A 14,077-nucleotide genomic window follows, 5' to 3' on the forward strand; every position below is an offset into this window, starting at 1 on the left:
AAAATACTGATCCCTTCTGGTTGTTCTGGAAGTAACTGAGCTGGAGGAAGTAGTGGCTTTATCTGCCCGCCCAGAAGGAGGGCAACAGCAAAAAAGGAAGTAGGAAGTAGGAAGTAGTGATCAGGGCTGGCACAGGAAGGAACCATCCATTTAGCTGAAGAAAGGCAAGGGGGAACCCAGTCACGAAAACACAGCCTGGCTCTCACAACCACATCAAAATTACAACTAAACTACAGAACAACCATCATCCAGAACTGCCTGAAATCTCACTGAAGAGAAGTCCTACAACTAGAGATTTAAAGAAGAAGCCACATTGAGCCTGGTATGTGGGGCCCAGACATGGAACGGGCTGAAAATTGGGAGGGATATCTCGGCCGTCCCAGCCTCACACCAGGCCTTCTACCCCAGGGTTCCAGGGCTGGAAGAGAAATCCCCATAACTTCCAGCTGTAGAATGAGTGGGGATTGAGGCCAAAGGGAGGGAGGGCTCCTGGAGTCCCAGCAGGGCCTGGGCACTCATTCAGATTCACTGCCTCTGAGTCCATTGCTGAGGCAGCTGCTTGAAAGAAACTGGAAATGGAATTGTTTGTTTTGTTGTTTTGTTAATCCTCTCCTGAGGATATTTCTACTGCTTTTCAGAGAGAATGGAAAAGAGGGAGGAAGGGAGAAGGGGGAGAGAAAGAGAGAGAGAGAGAGAGAGAGAGAGGAGAGAGACATCAACTGGTTGCCTCCCACATGTGCCCCAACTAGGGGCAGGGAAGTGAAACCATTCAGTGCAGGGAAGTGAAACCTTTTAGTGCATGGGCCGAAGCTCTTACCCTGAGCATCATAGGCAAGGGCGGGGCCATTGTTTTTTTGGTGTGTTTTGTGTGTGTGTGTGTGTGTGTGTGTGTGTGTGTGTGGTTTTTTTTTTTTTTTTTATGAGCCCTTCTCCAAAGAGCCTACAGGCAAGGGCCATATCTGAGTCCCTGCCCCATCCAACTGGCTTTTAATATGATGGTCTGTCTTGGCTCATGCTTCAGACTTTTCTAAAATCACTCAAATAAGCAGCATCTAGCCTCAGCATGCAGTACCTCTCACAAAGTGGCCCCAGGCTCAGCACTAGCAGCATCTGGCCTTGGTTCACAGCTTGGCGTCTCCTGGGCATCTCCAAGCCCAGCACAAGTAGTAGCCTGTGCAGATTGCTTTGTAACTTAAGCCCAGTAGCCCTGGGCAGAACACAGGTAGTGGTTGACCTGGGCCAGCACCTCCTAGGAGGCCCCAGAGCCAGCACACCTGGTGGACAGCTTCAGACCAGGTTGAAGCACCACCAACTTCCTCCACAGGGGCCACACTCAAGGGGTGGACTCAGCAGGCACCACTGCCCCACTGAGGTAAGTCCAGCTCTGTGGGGTACGCTCTTGAACAGTTGACCTTCCACAGTGGTTGGTGCTTGCAGCTGATTGACCTGGGGGTAAATAACTCCCATTGAGGTGCCTACAGCAATCGAGGCTCAACTACAGTAGGAGGGTGTACAGAGCACATGATGGTGTAAGTAGGGGGCACAACTGGAGTGCCCAGCTTAGGTGGTCAGGGAGGCTGTGCCACTGGACCCTACAGGACACCTACTATATTAGGCCACTCTACCAAGCCCAGGGCACATAGCAGCTCTACCTAGTACACAGAAGCAGACACAGGGAAGATGCCAAAGAGGGGGAGACAAATAAACATGTCCCAAAGGAAAGAACAGAACAAAAGTCCAGAAAAAGAACTAAACAAAATGGAGACAAGCAATCTAATAGATGCTTAGTTCCAAACACTGTTTATAATGATGGTACTCAGTGAACTTAGGGGAACAATAGTTGAACTTAAAATTTAACAGCATAAAAAAGGACATGGAGCCCTGGCCAAAGTGGCTCAGTTGTCTGGAGCATTGTCCCATCTCCAAAGGGTCACTAGTTCGATTCCCAGTTAGGGCACATACCCAGGTTGTTGGATGGAACACTGGTTGAGAGCATATGGGAGGGAACCAATGTTTCTCATATTGATGTTTCTATCTCTATCTCTCTCTGCCTCTCCCTTCCTTTTAGTCTAGAATCAATAAAAAATATATCCTCAGGTGAGGATTGAAAAAAGATATGGAAACCATAAAATGGGACGTGGAGACCATAAAAGGGTACATGGAAACCATAAAAAAGTACATAGAAACCATGAAAGGGGACATGGAAATCATGAAAAAAGACATGAAAACCATGAAAAGGGATGTGGAAACCATAGAAGGGGACGTGGAAACCGTAAAAAAGGACACGGAAACCATGAAAGGGGACATGAAAACTATAAAATGGGACGTGGAAACCATAGAAGGGAACGTGAAAACCATGAAAGGGGACGTGGAAACCATAGAATGGGACGTGAAAACCATAAAAAAAGACATGGAAACCATGAAAGGGGACATGAAAACCATGAAATGGGACGTGGAAACCATGAAAAAGGACACGGAAACCATGAAAGGGGACGTGGAAACCATAAAATGGGACGTGGAAACCATAGAAGGGGATGTGAAAACCATAAAAAAGGACACGGAAACCATGAAAGGGGACATGAAAGCCATAAAATGGGACGTGGAAACCATGAAAAAGGACACGGAAACCGTGAAAGGGGACGTGGAAACCGTGAAAGGGGACGTGGAAACCATGAAAGGGGACATGAAAGCCATAAAATGGGACGTGGAAACCATGAAAAAGGACACGGAAACCATGAAAGGGGACGTGGAAACCATAAAATGGGACACAGAAACCATGAAAGGGGACACGGAAACCATAAAATGGGACGTGGAAACCATGAAAAAGGACACGGAAACCATGAAAGGGGACGTGGAAACCATAAAATGGGACACAGAAACCATGAAAGGGGACGTGGAAACCATAAAATGGGACACAGAAACCATGAAAGGGGACACGGAAACCATAAAATGGGACGTGGAAACCATGAAAAAGGACACGGAAACCATGAAAGGGAACAGGGAAACCGTAAAATGGGACAGGGAAACCATAAAAGGGGACGTGGAAACCATAACAGAGGACATGGAAATCATAAAAGAAGACAAGGAAACCATAAAAAAGGACACAGAAACCGTAAAAAAGAACCAGTTCTCAGTGACCCCTGGTCAGGGCCTGCCCCGCATGGCACAGCCTGGGTCACCATCCATGGTGGGCATGGTATTCCAAGGTGAGGAGAGTGGCCCTTCACCAGCCCAGCTAGGGGTCTTGGTCCTCAGTGAGCAGCAGCCAATCTCCAAAAAATCCCTGGCCTGGAGCGGGGTCCTCGAGTGGAAGGAGAAGTTCAAACCAGGCACCAACATCCCGCTGATGCGGTCACTGCCTTGCCAGGTCTACGTGGATCATGGTGAGAACCTGAAAACAGACCTGTGGCCTCAGAAGCTGATCATGAACTTGTTCCCCTCGCAGCTGCTGATCCCACTGGGCCATTATATCCGGAACTCAAGGAGGGTCCAGTTCTCCTTCACCAACCTGGACCTGGAGTCCCACAAAAGCCTCTACCGCATGATAGGCAACGGCTGTGGGGGCTTTGTGCACTTTCTCTTCATGGATGACAGCAAGTTGCGCATATATATGCTCCTGTTGTCCCGCAAGAAGAAGACCTTCATGGGCCTCATTCCCTATGACCAGAAGGGCTTCCTCAACAGAATGGGGCAGATTGTACGGCAGGAGCTCAAGAAAGGTGAGTTGGGGGCATAGCAGGCACTGCCCGGGCTGAGCCCCCTTCTGGAGGACCAGGCTAGTTCCTCACAGAACCTGCTCTAGCTCCGCCAACCACAGTCTGAGCCTCAGGGCACTGTGGAGGCCGCTGCAGCCTCGGGGCAGCCTCAGCCCAAGCGTGTTGCCCAGGTTCCCCCCAGGTACCGCCCAAGGCCCTCCAAGGACAGCTCCCAGCCTGCCCCTTCTGCACCTATCCTTGGGGCCAACTGTGGAGTCTTCTCCTCGACCCGCTCCTGACCCAGTGCGCCCCCCTTTCGTCCGTGTCCAGCCCTCCCCCACCCCCCCACCCCCCCCCCCCCCCCCCCCGGCCAAGCAGGCTTCCCTCATTGGCTCCAACCTCCAGGGGTCCCTGCATTGTTGACACCACCACACCAGGCCCGGGGCTGCCCTAGCTGGGGCCCCCACTCTTACAACTGCCACCAGCCCAGCCCTGGCCAGCACAGCTTCCCCCGGGGGCTCCACTGCCAGGTCACATGCTCCTGAGCTTTGGGTCTGGAACGCACTCATCCTGACTTCCTCTAAATGGAGCAGTGATTGCTGGGAACCTTTGAGGAAAGACAGGCTGTGGGCTGTGGTTAGAGCCCAGGCTGTACACCATCTGGCTGTGATCCCTGCAAGCAGATGGAGACAATGACCCGTGGGCGGGATGGGAGTGGAGGGAGAGGTCAGGGGTGAAAAGAGAAGTCCTGGCTCCGGCAACTGTGAATGCCCCAGCACAGACAAATCCCGCAGCTTCTGGTCTCCACATAGGCACATGGAAAGTTCCCTATGTATGTCCTTTGGGGGTGCAACGGCAAATCTGCCAGAATCTAGGACACATGTTTTCTGGTTTCCTACAGATCGTCAGACTTCCACTGTCAAACAAATGCCCGAGAATGTTCACTACAGTATGTATTCCTAACTGGGGAGAATGAGATGTTCTAAAGAAGACCTGGAGCAGCTTGGGCTGAGATAACAAAGGACTGCACCGAGGACTTCAATAACAGAAATGCATTCTCTCACCACTCTGGAGGCTGGATGCCCAAGATCCAGGTGTTGCAAGGGTTGGGTTCTTCCAAGGCCTCTCTCCTTGGCTTGTAGATGGCCATCGTCTTCCCCTGTTCCTCTGTGTATCTCTGCTGTGGTTACAAAGAACGAGGGGCAAGGGTGGGATGACGGGGACTTTATTTACTTGTGTATGTCTGTATGTGTGGCAGATTGGAATATCCTCAATTCTTCACTCTCTGCCTTGCCCTGGCTTTGAGCCTCTCCCAGTGTGGGCCAAGTATATTTCCCTGCCCCATGGATGTTGAGCTTGGCCAGGTGACTTGGTCTGGCCAATGAATTTAGATGGAGGTAACAGAGTGGAAGCCTTAAATGTGCTTCCTTGGCATAGTTTGGTCTCTTGGGCTGTTGTGACCTTCAGTGAGAAGAATAGACCCTGGGAAATGGCTGGTTGCAGAGAAATGTGAAGCCATGATGAGCAGAGCTGAACCCAACCTCAGCCTAGCGCTAGCTCAGTGACCCACACACCCCTGAGCAAGAAAAATGCATGCTTACCTTGAAAACATGTTGAGTGACATGAGCCAGACACAAAAGGACAAATATTGCGTGCTTCCATTTCTGTGAACTATCTAGATAAGCAATTTCATACCCAGTCTATTAGAGCCCACCAGAGGCTTGGGGATTATTCCATGGTACAGAATTTCTGCTTGGTGGATGAAAAGGTTTGGGAACAGTTACAATAGTTGCACAACACCACAGATGTACTGAATACCACTCAATAGGGCACTTAAAATGGTAAATTTTATTATATATATTTTACCACAATTAAAAAATAATAATACCATAATATACCAAAACCATTGAATTTATACTTCACTTATTTTTTTTAACCAGAATTATCATTTTAATTAGTTTTAACATTGTCTCACCCAAATTCTGGCTAAGAAAAAAATTATTTTTTAAATATATACAGATTTTTTTTTATTGTTGACAGTATTGCAGAAGTCTCCCATTTTCCCTTTACCTGCCTCCACATAGCCCCCACTGCCCCCCACCCCAGGTTTTCACCCCCTATTGTCTGTGTCCATGGGCTACGCATATAAGTATATAAGCTCTTTGGTTTCTCTCTCCTGATCCCTCCACCCCCACAGCAAGGTGTGTCAGTCTGTTCCATGCCTCTGTGCTTCAGGCCATATTTTGTTGGTCAATTCATTTCGTCTATTAGATTCCAAAACTAAGTGAGATAATGTGATATTTGATAACAATTCCAGAAACATTCAATTGAAAGTGAAGCAAGTGCATTCCTGCTTTAAACTGGTAGTATTTAAAAAATCACAAGAAATCTCATTATTTAACATACTTTGTACATTTAAATACATTTCATTTTAAATAAATATGTTTAGCCCTAGCTGGTTGGGCTCAGTCGATAGAGCGTTGGCCTGCGGACTGAAGGTCCTGGGTTCAATTCCGGTCAAGGGCACATGCCAAGTTGTGGCTTGATCCCCAGTGAGGGGGGTGGGGGGTGCAGGAGGCAGCCAATCAATGGTTCTCTCTCATCATTGATGTTTCTATCTCTCCCTCTCCCTTCCTCTCTGAAATCAATAAAAATATATAAAATAAATAAATACGTTTAAAGGTGTACTATAAATTTTAACTATAATAACAAATGGTAATAATAAAGCTTAGATCCAATTTCTTTCAGAAGTATGTAAGAAATTCCCTTTAAAATAGTGTCCCTGGGATTCTCCAGTAAAGAGAACAAATAAAAATGTAGCAATAAGAATGTCAGTTACGCCCAGTTGGTGTTGCTCAGTGGTTGAGTGTTTACTAGGAACCAGGAGGTCACAGTTTGATTCCTGGTCTGGGCATGTGCCCAGGTTATGGTCTTGATCCCCAGTAGGGAATGTGCAGGAGGCAGCTAATCAATGATTCTCTCTCATCATTGATATTTCTAACTTTCCCTTTCCCTTCCTCTCTCTGAAATCAATAAAAATTATATATGTAATTATATATATATAATATATATATATAATATATAATATATATATGTTATATATATATATATTATATATATATATATATAATATATATAAATATTAGAGGCCCGTTGCATGAAGAGATTCATGCAATAGGCCTTCCTTTCCCTGGCTGCCGGCACCAGTTTTCCTCTGGCACCTGGGATCCAGGCCTTCGCTCTGACCACAGCAGAGAAGCCAAGCCTCTTCAGTCTTCAGTTGTCTTCAGTCTTCCCTCTGTGCCTGCGTATGCATATTAACCGCCATCTTTGTTGGGTTAATTTGCAAACTCCTCCTGATCGGCTGGTGGGCATAGCGGAGTGACACCAATTTGCATGTTTCTCTTTTATTAGTGACACCAATTTTATGTTTCTCTTTAATATATATTAAAGAATATCAGTTGTGTGAAAGACAGGAGTTACAGATTTAAAAACAACATCCTATAGGACAGTGGTTCTCAACCTTGGCTGCACATAAGAATCACCTGGGAATCTTTTTTTAAAATTCTGATTTCTGGGCCTCATTCTCCGGAAATTCTGTTTCTTTGTTACTAATGTTGTGGCCTCACCCCATAACAAAGAAACAGAATTTCCGGAGGATGAGGCCCAGAAATCAGGATTTTAAAAAAAGATTCCCAGGTGATTCTGATGTGCAGCCAAGGTTGAGAACCACTGGTGTAGGAGAATATGGATAATACATTTGGTACCTTTACAGGTGTAAAGGTACCTTTTCTAATGTGATTGCTTCATTCATATCACCTATACTCAATAGTCTCTTATAATTCACTGCTGTTTGAAGCAAAATAACTTGTCAAATGGATGAGCCACTTACATCTATTTTTTGTTACTATTTAGTATCCACAAATGGTAAGCCCCTGTTTTGGGGAACACTAACCATCTCTCCTACATTGCTGACCACATGCAATTTAACGGTGAACTTCTACCCACTCTCCGCGGGGTGCAGCGGCCTGGTTAGTGCAGTCATCGACTCACCCTCAGGCACCACTTCTGGCCGTGCAGTCTTCTTCAGATGATCCAGGTTTCACGGAAAGATGCACAGCTGCCTCCCTGGGCACCTGTGTGTACAGGACTCACTTGAGGCCTTTGTGGAATGCAATCTACTCTCACTGCCAGTAGGTATTTGAAGAAATCCTTTAATCCAGTTCTGGCTTGTGGGGAACATGCAGTTCACCCATTTTAAGAGCTTCTCAGAGATGTCATTTTAACTTTTCTTCCCTTTTTAAATTTTAGTTGATAGCCCTAACAGGTTTGGCTTAGTGGATAGAGCGTCAGCCTGCGGACTGAAGGGTCCCAGGTTCGATTCCGGCCAAGGGCATGTACCTTGGTTGCGGGCACATCCCCAGTGGGGAGTATGCAGGAGGCAGCTGACCGATGTTTCTCTCTCATCGATGTTTCTGACTCTCTATCCTTCTCCCTTCCTCTCTGTAAAATATCAATAAAATATATTTTTTTAAAAAAAATAAATTTTAGTTGATATATCTTCATGTAACTTTATGATTTATGGTATAAATGAATAGATGTATCTTGCCCTAAATTCAAGGACAATGTTACCCAAGACAAAACTCTGTTCTATGGAAACAGAGAGACCCTTAGCTCTGTTCTACATAAACGGTACTCCCTGGTGCACAACCCCACGTGCATAGAACATGCAGATTATAATGAATGTGGTACTTTTGTAGTTCAGCTCTGAGTGCAGCCAGCCCTGGCCAAGGAATTTTTATTCTTAAAAGATCTTTAACAATGCCATCCACTTTCTCTGAGATAGGGCTGACATTTTATTATCAAATCTTTTCCTCCCTTTGTACCACATGACATAGTATTAAGTATATATTGCCTGATCCATTAAATATTTCAAAGACATCCATGATTTCTATGATCTAGTAATATCAAATTATACCTGGCAACCAATTTCCTCTCCGCTGGAATAGGTTGAAGCAATTTCTAGAAGAGGAAACAGGTGGCTCTGGTTGGTCCTGATTGGTGTTTGTGGGTCTGGTCAAGTCGATCCACTTCCTTGTGTCTCACTTCTCTGTATATACAGTGGAGACCAAAGTGCCAGACCCAAATCCGCTCAATCTAAGACAATTATGTGAAGCATTCTCTGATCTCTTCCTTAATGTGGACAAGCATAGCTGATTGCCGTGTGTGGTAGGATATTGTTTGCTGTTTTTTCCCAGCATGTTGCTGAGGAAAGGAGAGTTTTCAGTAAGTGGGAGGGTTTTTCTGGTTATGTTATTGGTGAAAGGGGGGTATCCCTCTCCCCACTGGGTGCTGGGGGCCAGAGCCGTACGATATCGAGGGAAGGTGAGTGATTTTTATTTGCATGGAGTTACATCTCTGGGTTTTCAAAGTCCCATTTCCCTTAATCCAGTCCTGGGAGATGTGTAGCTGGGGAGTGAGTAGAGCTAGCAGCAAAACCATTATCCGAAGTTTCCATTCCATGGGGGAATTGAGTCGGGTACAGCATCAGACTAGTTGTAGTCCATTAGTCCATTAATGTAGGAGCGTGAGAGCTCTGCAAGCCAGGACTCAAGAGAGCAAACTCCTTCGTTTAGGAGCTTAAGTATCTCAAATCTTCCCGTGCTTGCAGTGGCCACATCTACCCTGGCCAATGACTGTCCCCAGGGGTGACTGACAGGCCAGTACCTTCCCCATGTCACCCAGACTTTACTGGGCATGGGTCTGTTCTTCCCCCTGTCCAGTCCCTTTCCCCAGCAGCGGACAGACTGGTGACTATAATATTTGGTCTTCCCCTGGCTCCTTTCCAGTTATTCCTCACTAGGTTAAATTGCTGTGGTGTCAGTTAGAGTCTCTGCCTTGCATACATCTGAGCCATGTCTGCTAATATGCAATTAGTGGTGCTAATACGCAATCACTCACCACACAAGCTGCTCAAATATTCAAGAAATGGGGTTTGTGATTATATGATAACATAACATCCTCTTACTGCCCCAGCATATGTTCTAGAATTTCTGTGCTAGTCAGCAGTTATATATCATTTTCACAATTAACCAAAACCAAGAGGGAGTATTTAATTCTTAACCTTGTCCTGTCAAATCACTCCTATTTATTTACTGCTTATCCATTGAATAACTTTTTTAAAAAAATATTTTTTTATTGATTTTGAAAGGAAGAAAGAAAGAGAGATGGAAACATCAATGATGAGAGAGAATCACTGTTTGGCTGCCTCCTGCACAGCCCATACTGGAGATCGAGCCTGCAACCTAGGCATATGCCCTTGACTGGAATTGAACCGGGACCCTTCAGTCTGCAGGCCGACACTCTATCGACTGAGCCAAACCAACAGGGCCATTGAGTAACTTGTTCATGAAGACAGTGTTTTATTTTATTTTTGTTTTGTTAATCCTCACCCGAGGATATTTTTCCATTGATTTTTAGAGAGAGTGGAAGGGAAGGGGAGAGACAGAGAGAGACAAACATCAATGTGAGAGAGACACATCGATTGGTTGCCTCCTGCATGAACACAGACCAGGGCCAGGGATTGAGCCTGCAACCAAGGTATGTGCCCTTGACTGGAATTGAACCTGGAATCCTTCAGTCTGAACATCAACACTCTATCCACTGAGACAAACCAGCTAGGGCAGCGGTTCTGAACCTGTGGGTCGGGACCCCTTTGGCGGTTGAACGACCCTTTCACAGGGGTCGCCTAAGACCATCCTGCATATCAGATATTTACATTATGATTCATAACAGTAGCAACATTACAGTTATGAAGTGACAATGAAAATAATTTTATGGTTGGGTCACAACATGAGGAACTGTATTTAAAGGGCCAGAAGGTTGAGAACTATTGAGGTAGGGCATGAAGGCAGTATTTTAAAAATTAAGAATGCATATACATTAAAGTGATTGAATATGGATTCCAGTGTTCTCCGACAATAGAGTATTCACGTATGACACAGAATGCATCAGCTTTTATTTCAAACTGCGCTTCTCTCAGGGTGGACTAACAGAGTCTGCATTGCACAAGAGAAAGCCTAAACATGTGTCTTACATAACTTGACCAACTTAACTAAAGACCAAACAGACATTTTTAAACAAATAACTGTTTACATGAAAATTGCAAGAATTCAATACCGAGTTAAACCTCTGTGATACAATGAGGTAAATAAACTCTACTTTTAATGTGGCTACCTGCATCTTTATTCTACTGAAGATGCAGCATAAAAAGGAAGTTTGAGACATATATTCTGGACTTCTACATGTTAATCTGAAGGCTACAACCTAGAAATAACAATACAACAGTTAGCCACTGATTTAGAAAGCCAGGGTGAAATGGAACTAGTGAGTCCTGTTCAATCAATCACGAGCTATAACAGGATGCAACACAACACAGTGATGTTTGTATATTTGTCCAGCAGTCCTACCCAGAGGTCCAAGGCAGCTCCAGATCGGCCTGTGCGGGGCTGACACAGTGGACAGATGGATCACGCAGCTCTCCCCATCTGGGCCTACAGGATGTCAGAGTACAGTTACTGAGTTTATGAAGGCAGATGAGTTTCAAATCCAGATGCTTGTACCTGGGTCTGTTTGTGACCACTTTACTCTGTGTTCATCCCCTTAGATGGTCTAGCAACTATTCTAAGCTTAAAACTTCAATTTTTAAGAATTACTGAGAGCCCTGGCTGGTTTGGCTCAGTAGATAGAGCATAGGCCTGTGGACTAAAAGGTCACAGGTTTGATTCTGGCCAAGGGCACATGCCCAGGTTGTGGGCTCGATCCCCCATAGGGGGCGTGCAGGAGGCAGCCGATCAATGATTCTCTCTCATCATTGATGTTTCTCTCTCTCTCGCTCCCTCTCCCTTCCTCTCTGAAATCAATAAAAATATATTTTAAAAAATTACTGAGAATTCATAAAAGAATTTTTGAGTCATAAAAAAAATCAATAAAATGTTTCCAAGAAACCTGAGAAATACTACGATGATTTCCAAGAGGCCCTCTGAGGCCCACTGGCAGAGGACTGTTCAAATGCCACAATGTCCATCATCTGACATGTACTGGAGGTGAAAAACTGCATTTTGAACAATGTATTATTATTGGTCACCAAGGTAGGTTTCTAAATTTACATTTTCTAAACTTATAGTTATGTATTATCCCATTTCCCCTAATAACTTTGAGAGCTAAAGAAGCAATTCTCATTCACCAAAATCAGAGAGGGAGTTTGCATAGCCCCACCCAAGAGAGAGTTTTCCCCTTCCACATATTTTCAAAAATGTATTTTGAACCAAAGTAATTGAGAAATTGATTAATGCCCATTAAATTAAGTAAACAAAACCTGATGGTGACACTAATACTTTTCCTCACACTTAACGCCAAGCCATAGGAAACAAGTATTTGTAGAAATTTCATTCCTGTTTTGAATTCATCCCAAATTAAAAAAAAAACAAACCTTTTTAAAAAAGTAGTCAAAAAAATAAATAAATAAAAATAACAGCTCTATGATATATTAACACAAATAATGTATTTTAATGAAAAATAATAAACTTCCCCCACAAAAAGAAAAAGAAAAAAAGTAGTCAATGACCATGGTCTGGTGAAGGCTCTGCCCTCCTGTCTGAGAGGCACACTGCAGATGGTTGGACAAAGTGTCCATCCTCTCTCCTACTCCACTTTCATCTCCCTTCCGTGGACATGAAATAAAGGTTGCCGGCCCCACTCTCTTGTGATTCCAGAACTAGGTATTGACCAGGTTCACCTAACTACCAGGTGCTGTCTGGGACTAAGGAATAAAGCACGTGGAATCCATAGCTTCCAGTGGAAAGAAATCCATTAGAGAGAAATATAAGGGCAGATTCATTTCAGCTTCCTGGTGGTCCCTAAGCGAAAGAGATGAAGAATATGAGCAAAAATAAAGAATAATTTTGCATTTCTTTTTACCTCATTTGCTCCTCACAGACATTTATGAGGTTGGGACATTATCTATAATAAAAGGGTAATGTGCTAATTAGACTGGACATCCTTCCTGACCAAGCTGGGGCAGAGGGAAGCCAGACCGGTAGGGGTGCCTCGGGGCAGCCGGAGGGGGGAAGCAGCCCATCCGGGGTGCTGGAGGGAAGCCAGCGCACCAGCCGATCTGGGTGCCTGCAGGCAGCCGGTGGAAGGAAGGCCTACTCCTGCACCCATTTTCGTGCATCGGGCCTCTAGTATATTTATAAAGTTCTCAATCCTGAAAAGCAGTACACAAGAAACTGCAATGAACTGGTCCGAGTTTTAGGAGAGGTCCCCGGGGAGAAAGCAGCGTGAGGGAAATGAAGTCCTCTGCAGAAAGAAGCGATAGTTACTGAACAGACGGCGTAGGTAGCAGGTTAGCAGGCTCGCGACCCATTTTAGGACGCCGCGCGCTGGGCAGCTGGTTCCGCCAGGGGGCGCCACAGCCTCGCGCCTGGGCAACTCCGGCTCCCGGCCTGTCCTGAGCCGAGCCCGCGGAGTCTCCCGGAGCCCAAGAGTCCTGGAGCATTTTCAGGTGAGAGTAGGGTGGGGCGGGGCTGGGGGACTGGTAAAGAAAGAAGGGGCTGGATCAGGAAGGGGGATTATTACTAGTCTCAGCCCTGTTGTAGTGTCACAGCCAAGCTCCAGCCTCCTTCCCCATACGCCTCCTCTCTCTCTCTCTTCTCTCTTCTGTTTCCCTCTCTCCCTCTCTCTCCTCTCTCTTTCCCTCTCTCTGTCCCCGAGGCTACCCCGAAAAGGACAAAGGGGCCTCGTCCACCATCACCGCGCACCTGGGAGAGGTGGGCGCGGAGCGCACGCGCCCTGACCCTTTTCTCCTGTTGTTAGAACTTTGGGGCGGATTAGGGGGGATGGGCAGGCTGTTTGCCGCTTGTGCCGAAGCACAGCCAGTCGCTGCTGGAAACCAAAGCGGCGAAGTGCAGAGGCAAGTGCGCAGCCCACGAGCCGCTGCGTCCCCGGACCTCGCCCGGACCTCGCCAGAGGTCGCGCCGCGGGCTCCACCTAGAGCCGGGGTTGCGCACGACGCGGGGGCCCGGAAAGCGAGTTGCGGAACGAGAAGGAAGTTCCCAGCACTTCTTCCTCCCCTCGCTCCCCTCCCCGAACTAGTTCAGGGGGGTGCCCTTCGGCATTAGGAAGCCAGCGTGTGAGTTCTCAGCCGCCGCTGCCCTGACACTGGGTGTGCTTGCTCCAGCATCACCCAGGGGACCAGGCAAGTTCAACTTACGGGCGCGCCTAGGTCCGGGCCCGAGCATCGGCATCTCGCAGGTGTGAAGAGGCGGGGGCTGGAAGGTGGCAGGTCAGGGCCGGCGGTGCCGAGGGGGCGCGCGGGGGAG

General features: G+C 46.5%; 1 protein-coding gene across 1 annotated transcript; it reads left to right on the forward strand.

Annotated features, from left to right (window-relative positions):
* Window positions 1-147: 147 nt before the first annotated feature.
* LOC138993147 (uncharacterized protein PF3D7_1120000-like) lies at window positions 148-6,415 on the forward strand. Its single transcript, XM_070392258.1, has 3 exons — window positions 148-322; window positions 2,069-3,719; window positions 4,597-6,415. The coding sequence occupies exons 2-3, from the start codon at window positions 2,117-2,119 to the stop codon at window positions 4,656-4,658; spliced, it is 1,665 nt and encodes a 554-aa protein (XP_070248359.1). The 5' UTR covers window positions 148-322; window positions 2,069-2,116; the 3' UTR covers window positions 4,659-6,415.
* The last annotated feature ends 7,662 nt before the right edge of the window (window positions 6,416-14,077 follow it).

Source organism: Myotis yumanensis, unplaced genomic scaffold (genome assembly GCF_028538775.1).
Source record: "Myotis yumanensis isolate MYYU_CA2020_CCGP unplaced genomic scaffold, mMyoYum1.0.hap1 SCAF_15, whole genome shotgun sequence".
Taxonomy (NCBI): Eukaryota; Metazoa; Chordata; class Mammalia; order Chiroptera; family Vespertilionidae; genus Myotis; species Myotis yumanensis.

What these genes read in the sequence shown, in the direction of transcription:
- LOC138993147 (XM_070392258.1), top strand. Translation starts at nt 2,117, where the DNA reads ATGGAAACCATAAAATGGGACGTGGAGACCATAAAAGGGTACATGGAA. An exon ending in ACGGCAGGAGCTCAAGAAAG is followed by an intron (nt 3,720 to 4,596) that starts GTGAGTTGGGGG and finishes GGTTTCCTACAG; the next exon opens with ATCGTCAGACTTCCACTGTC.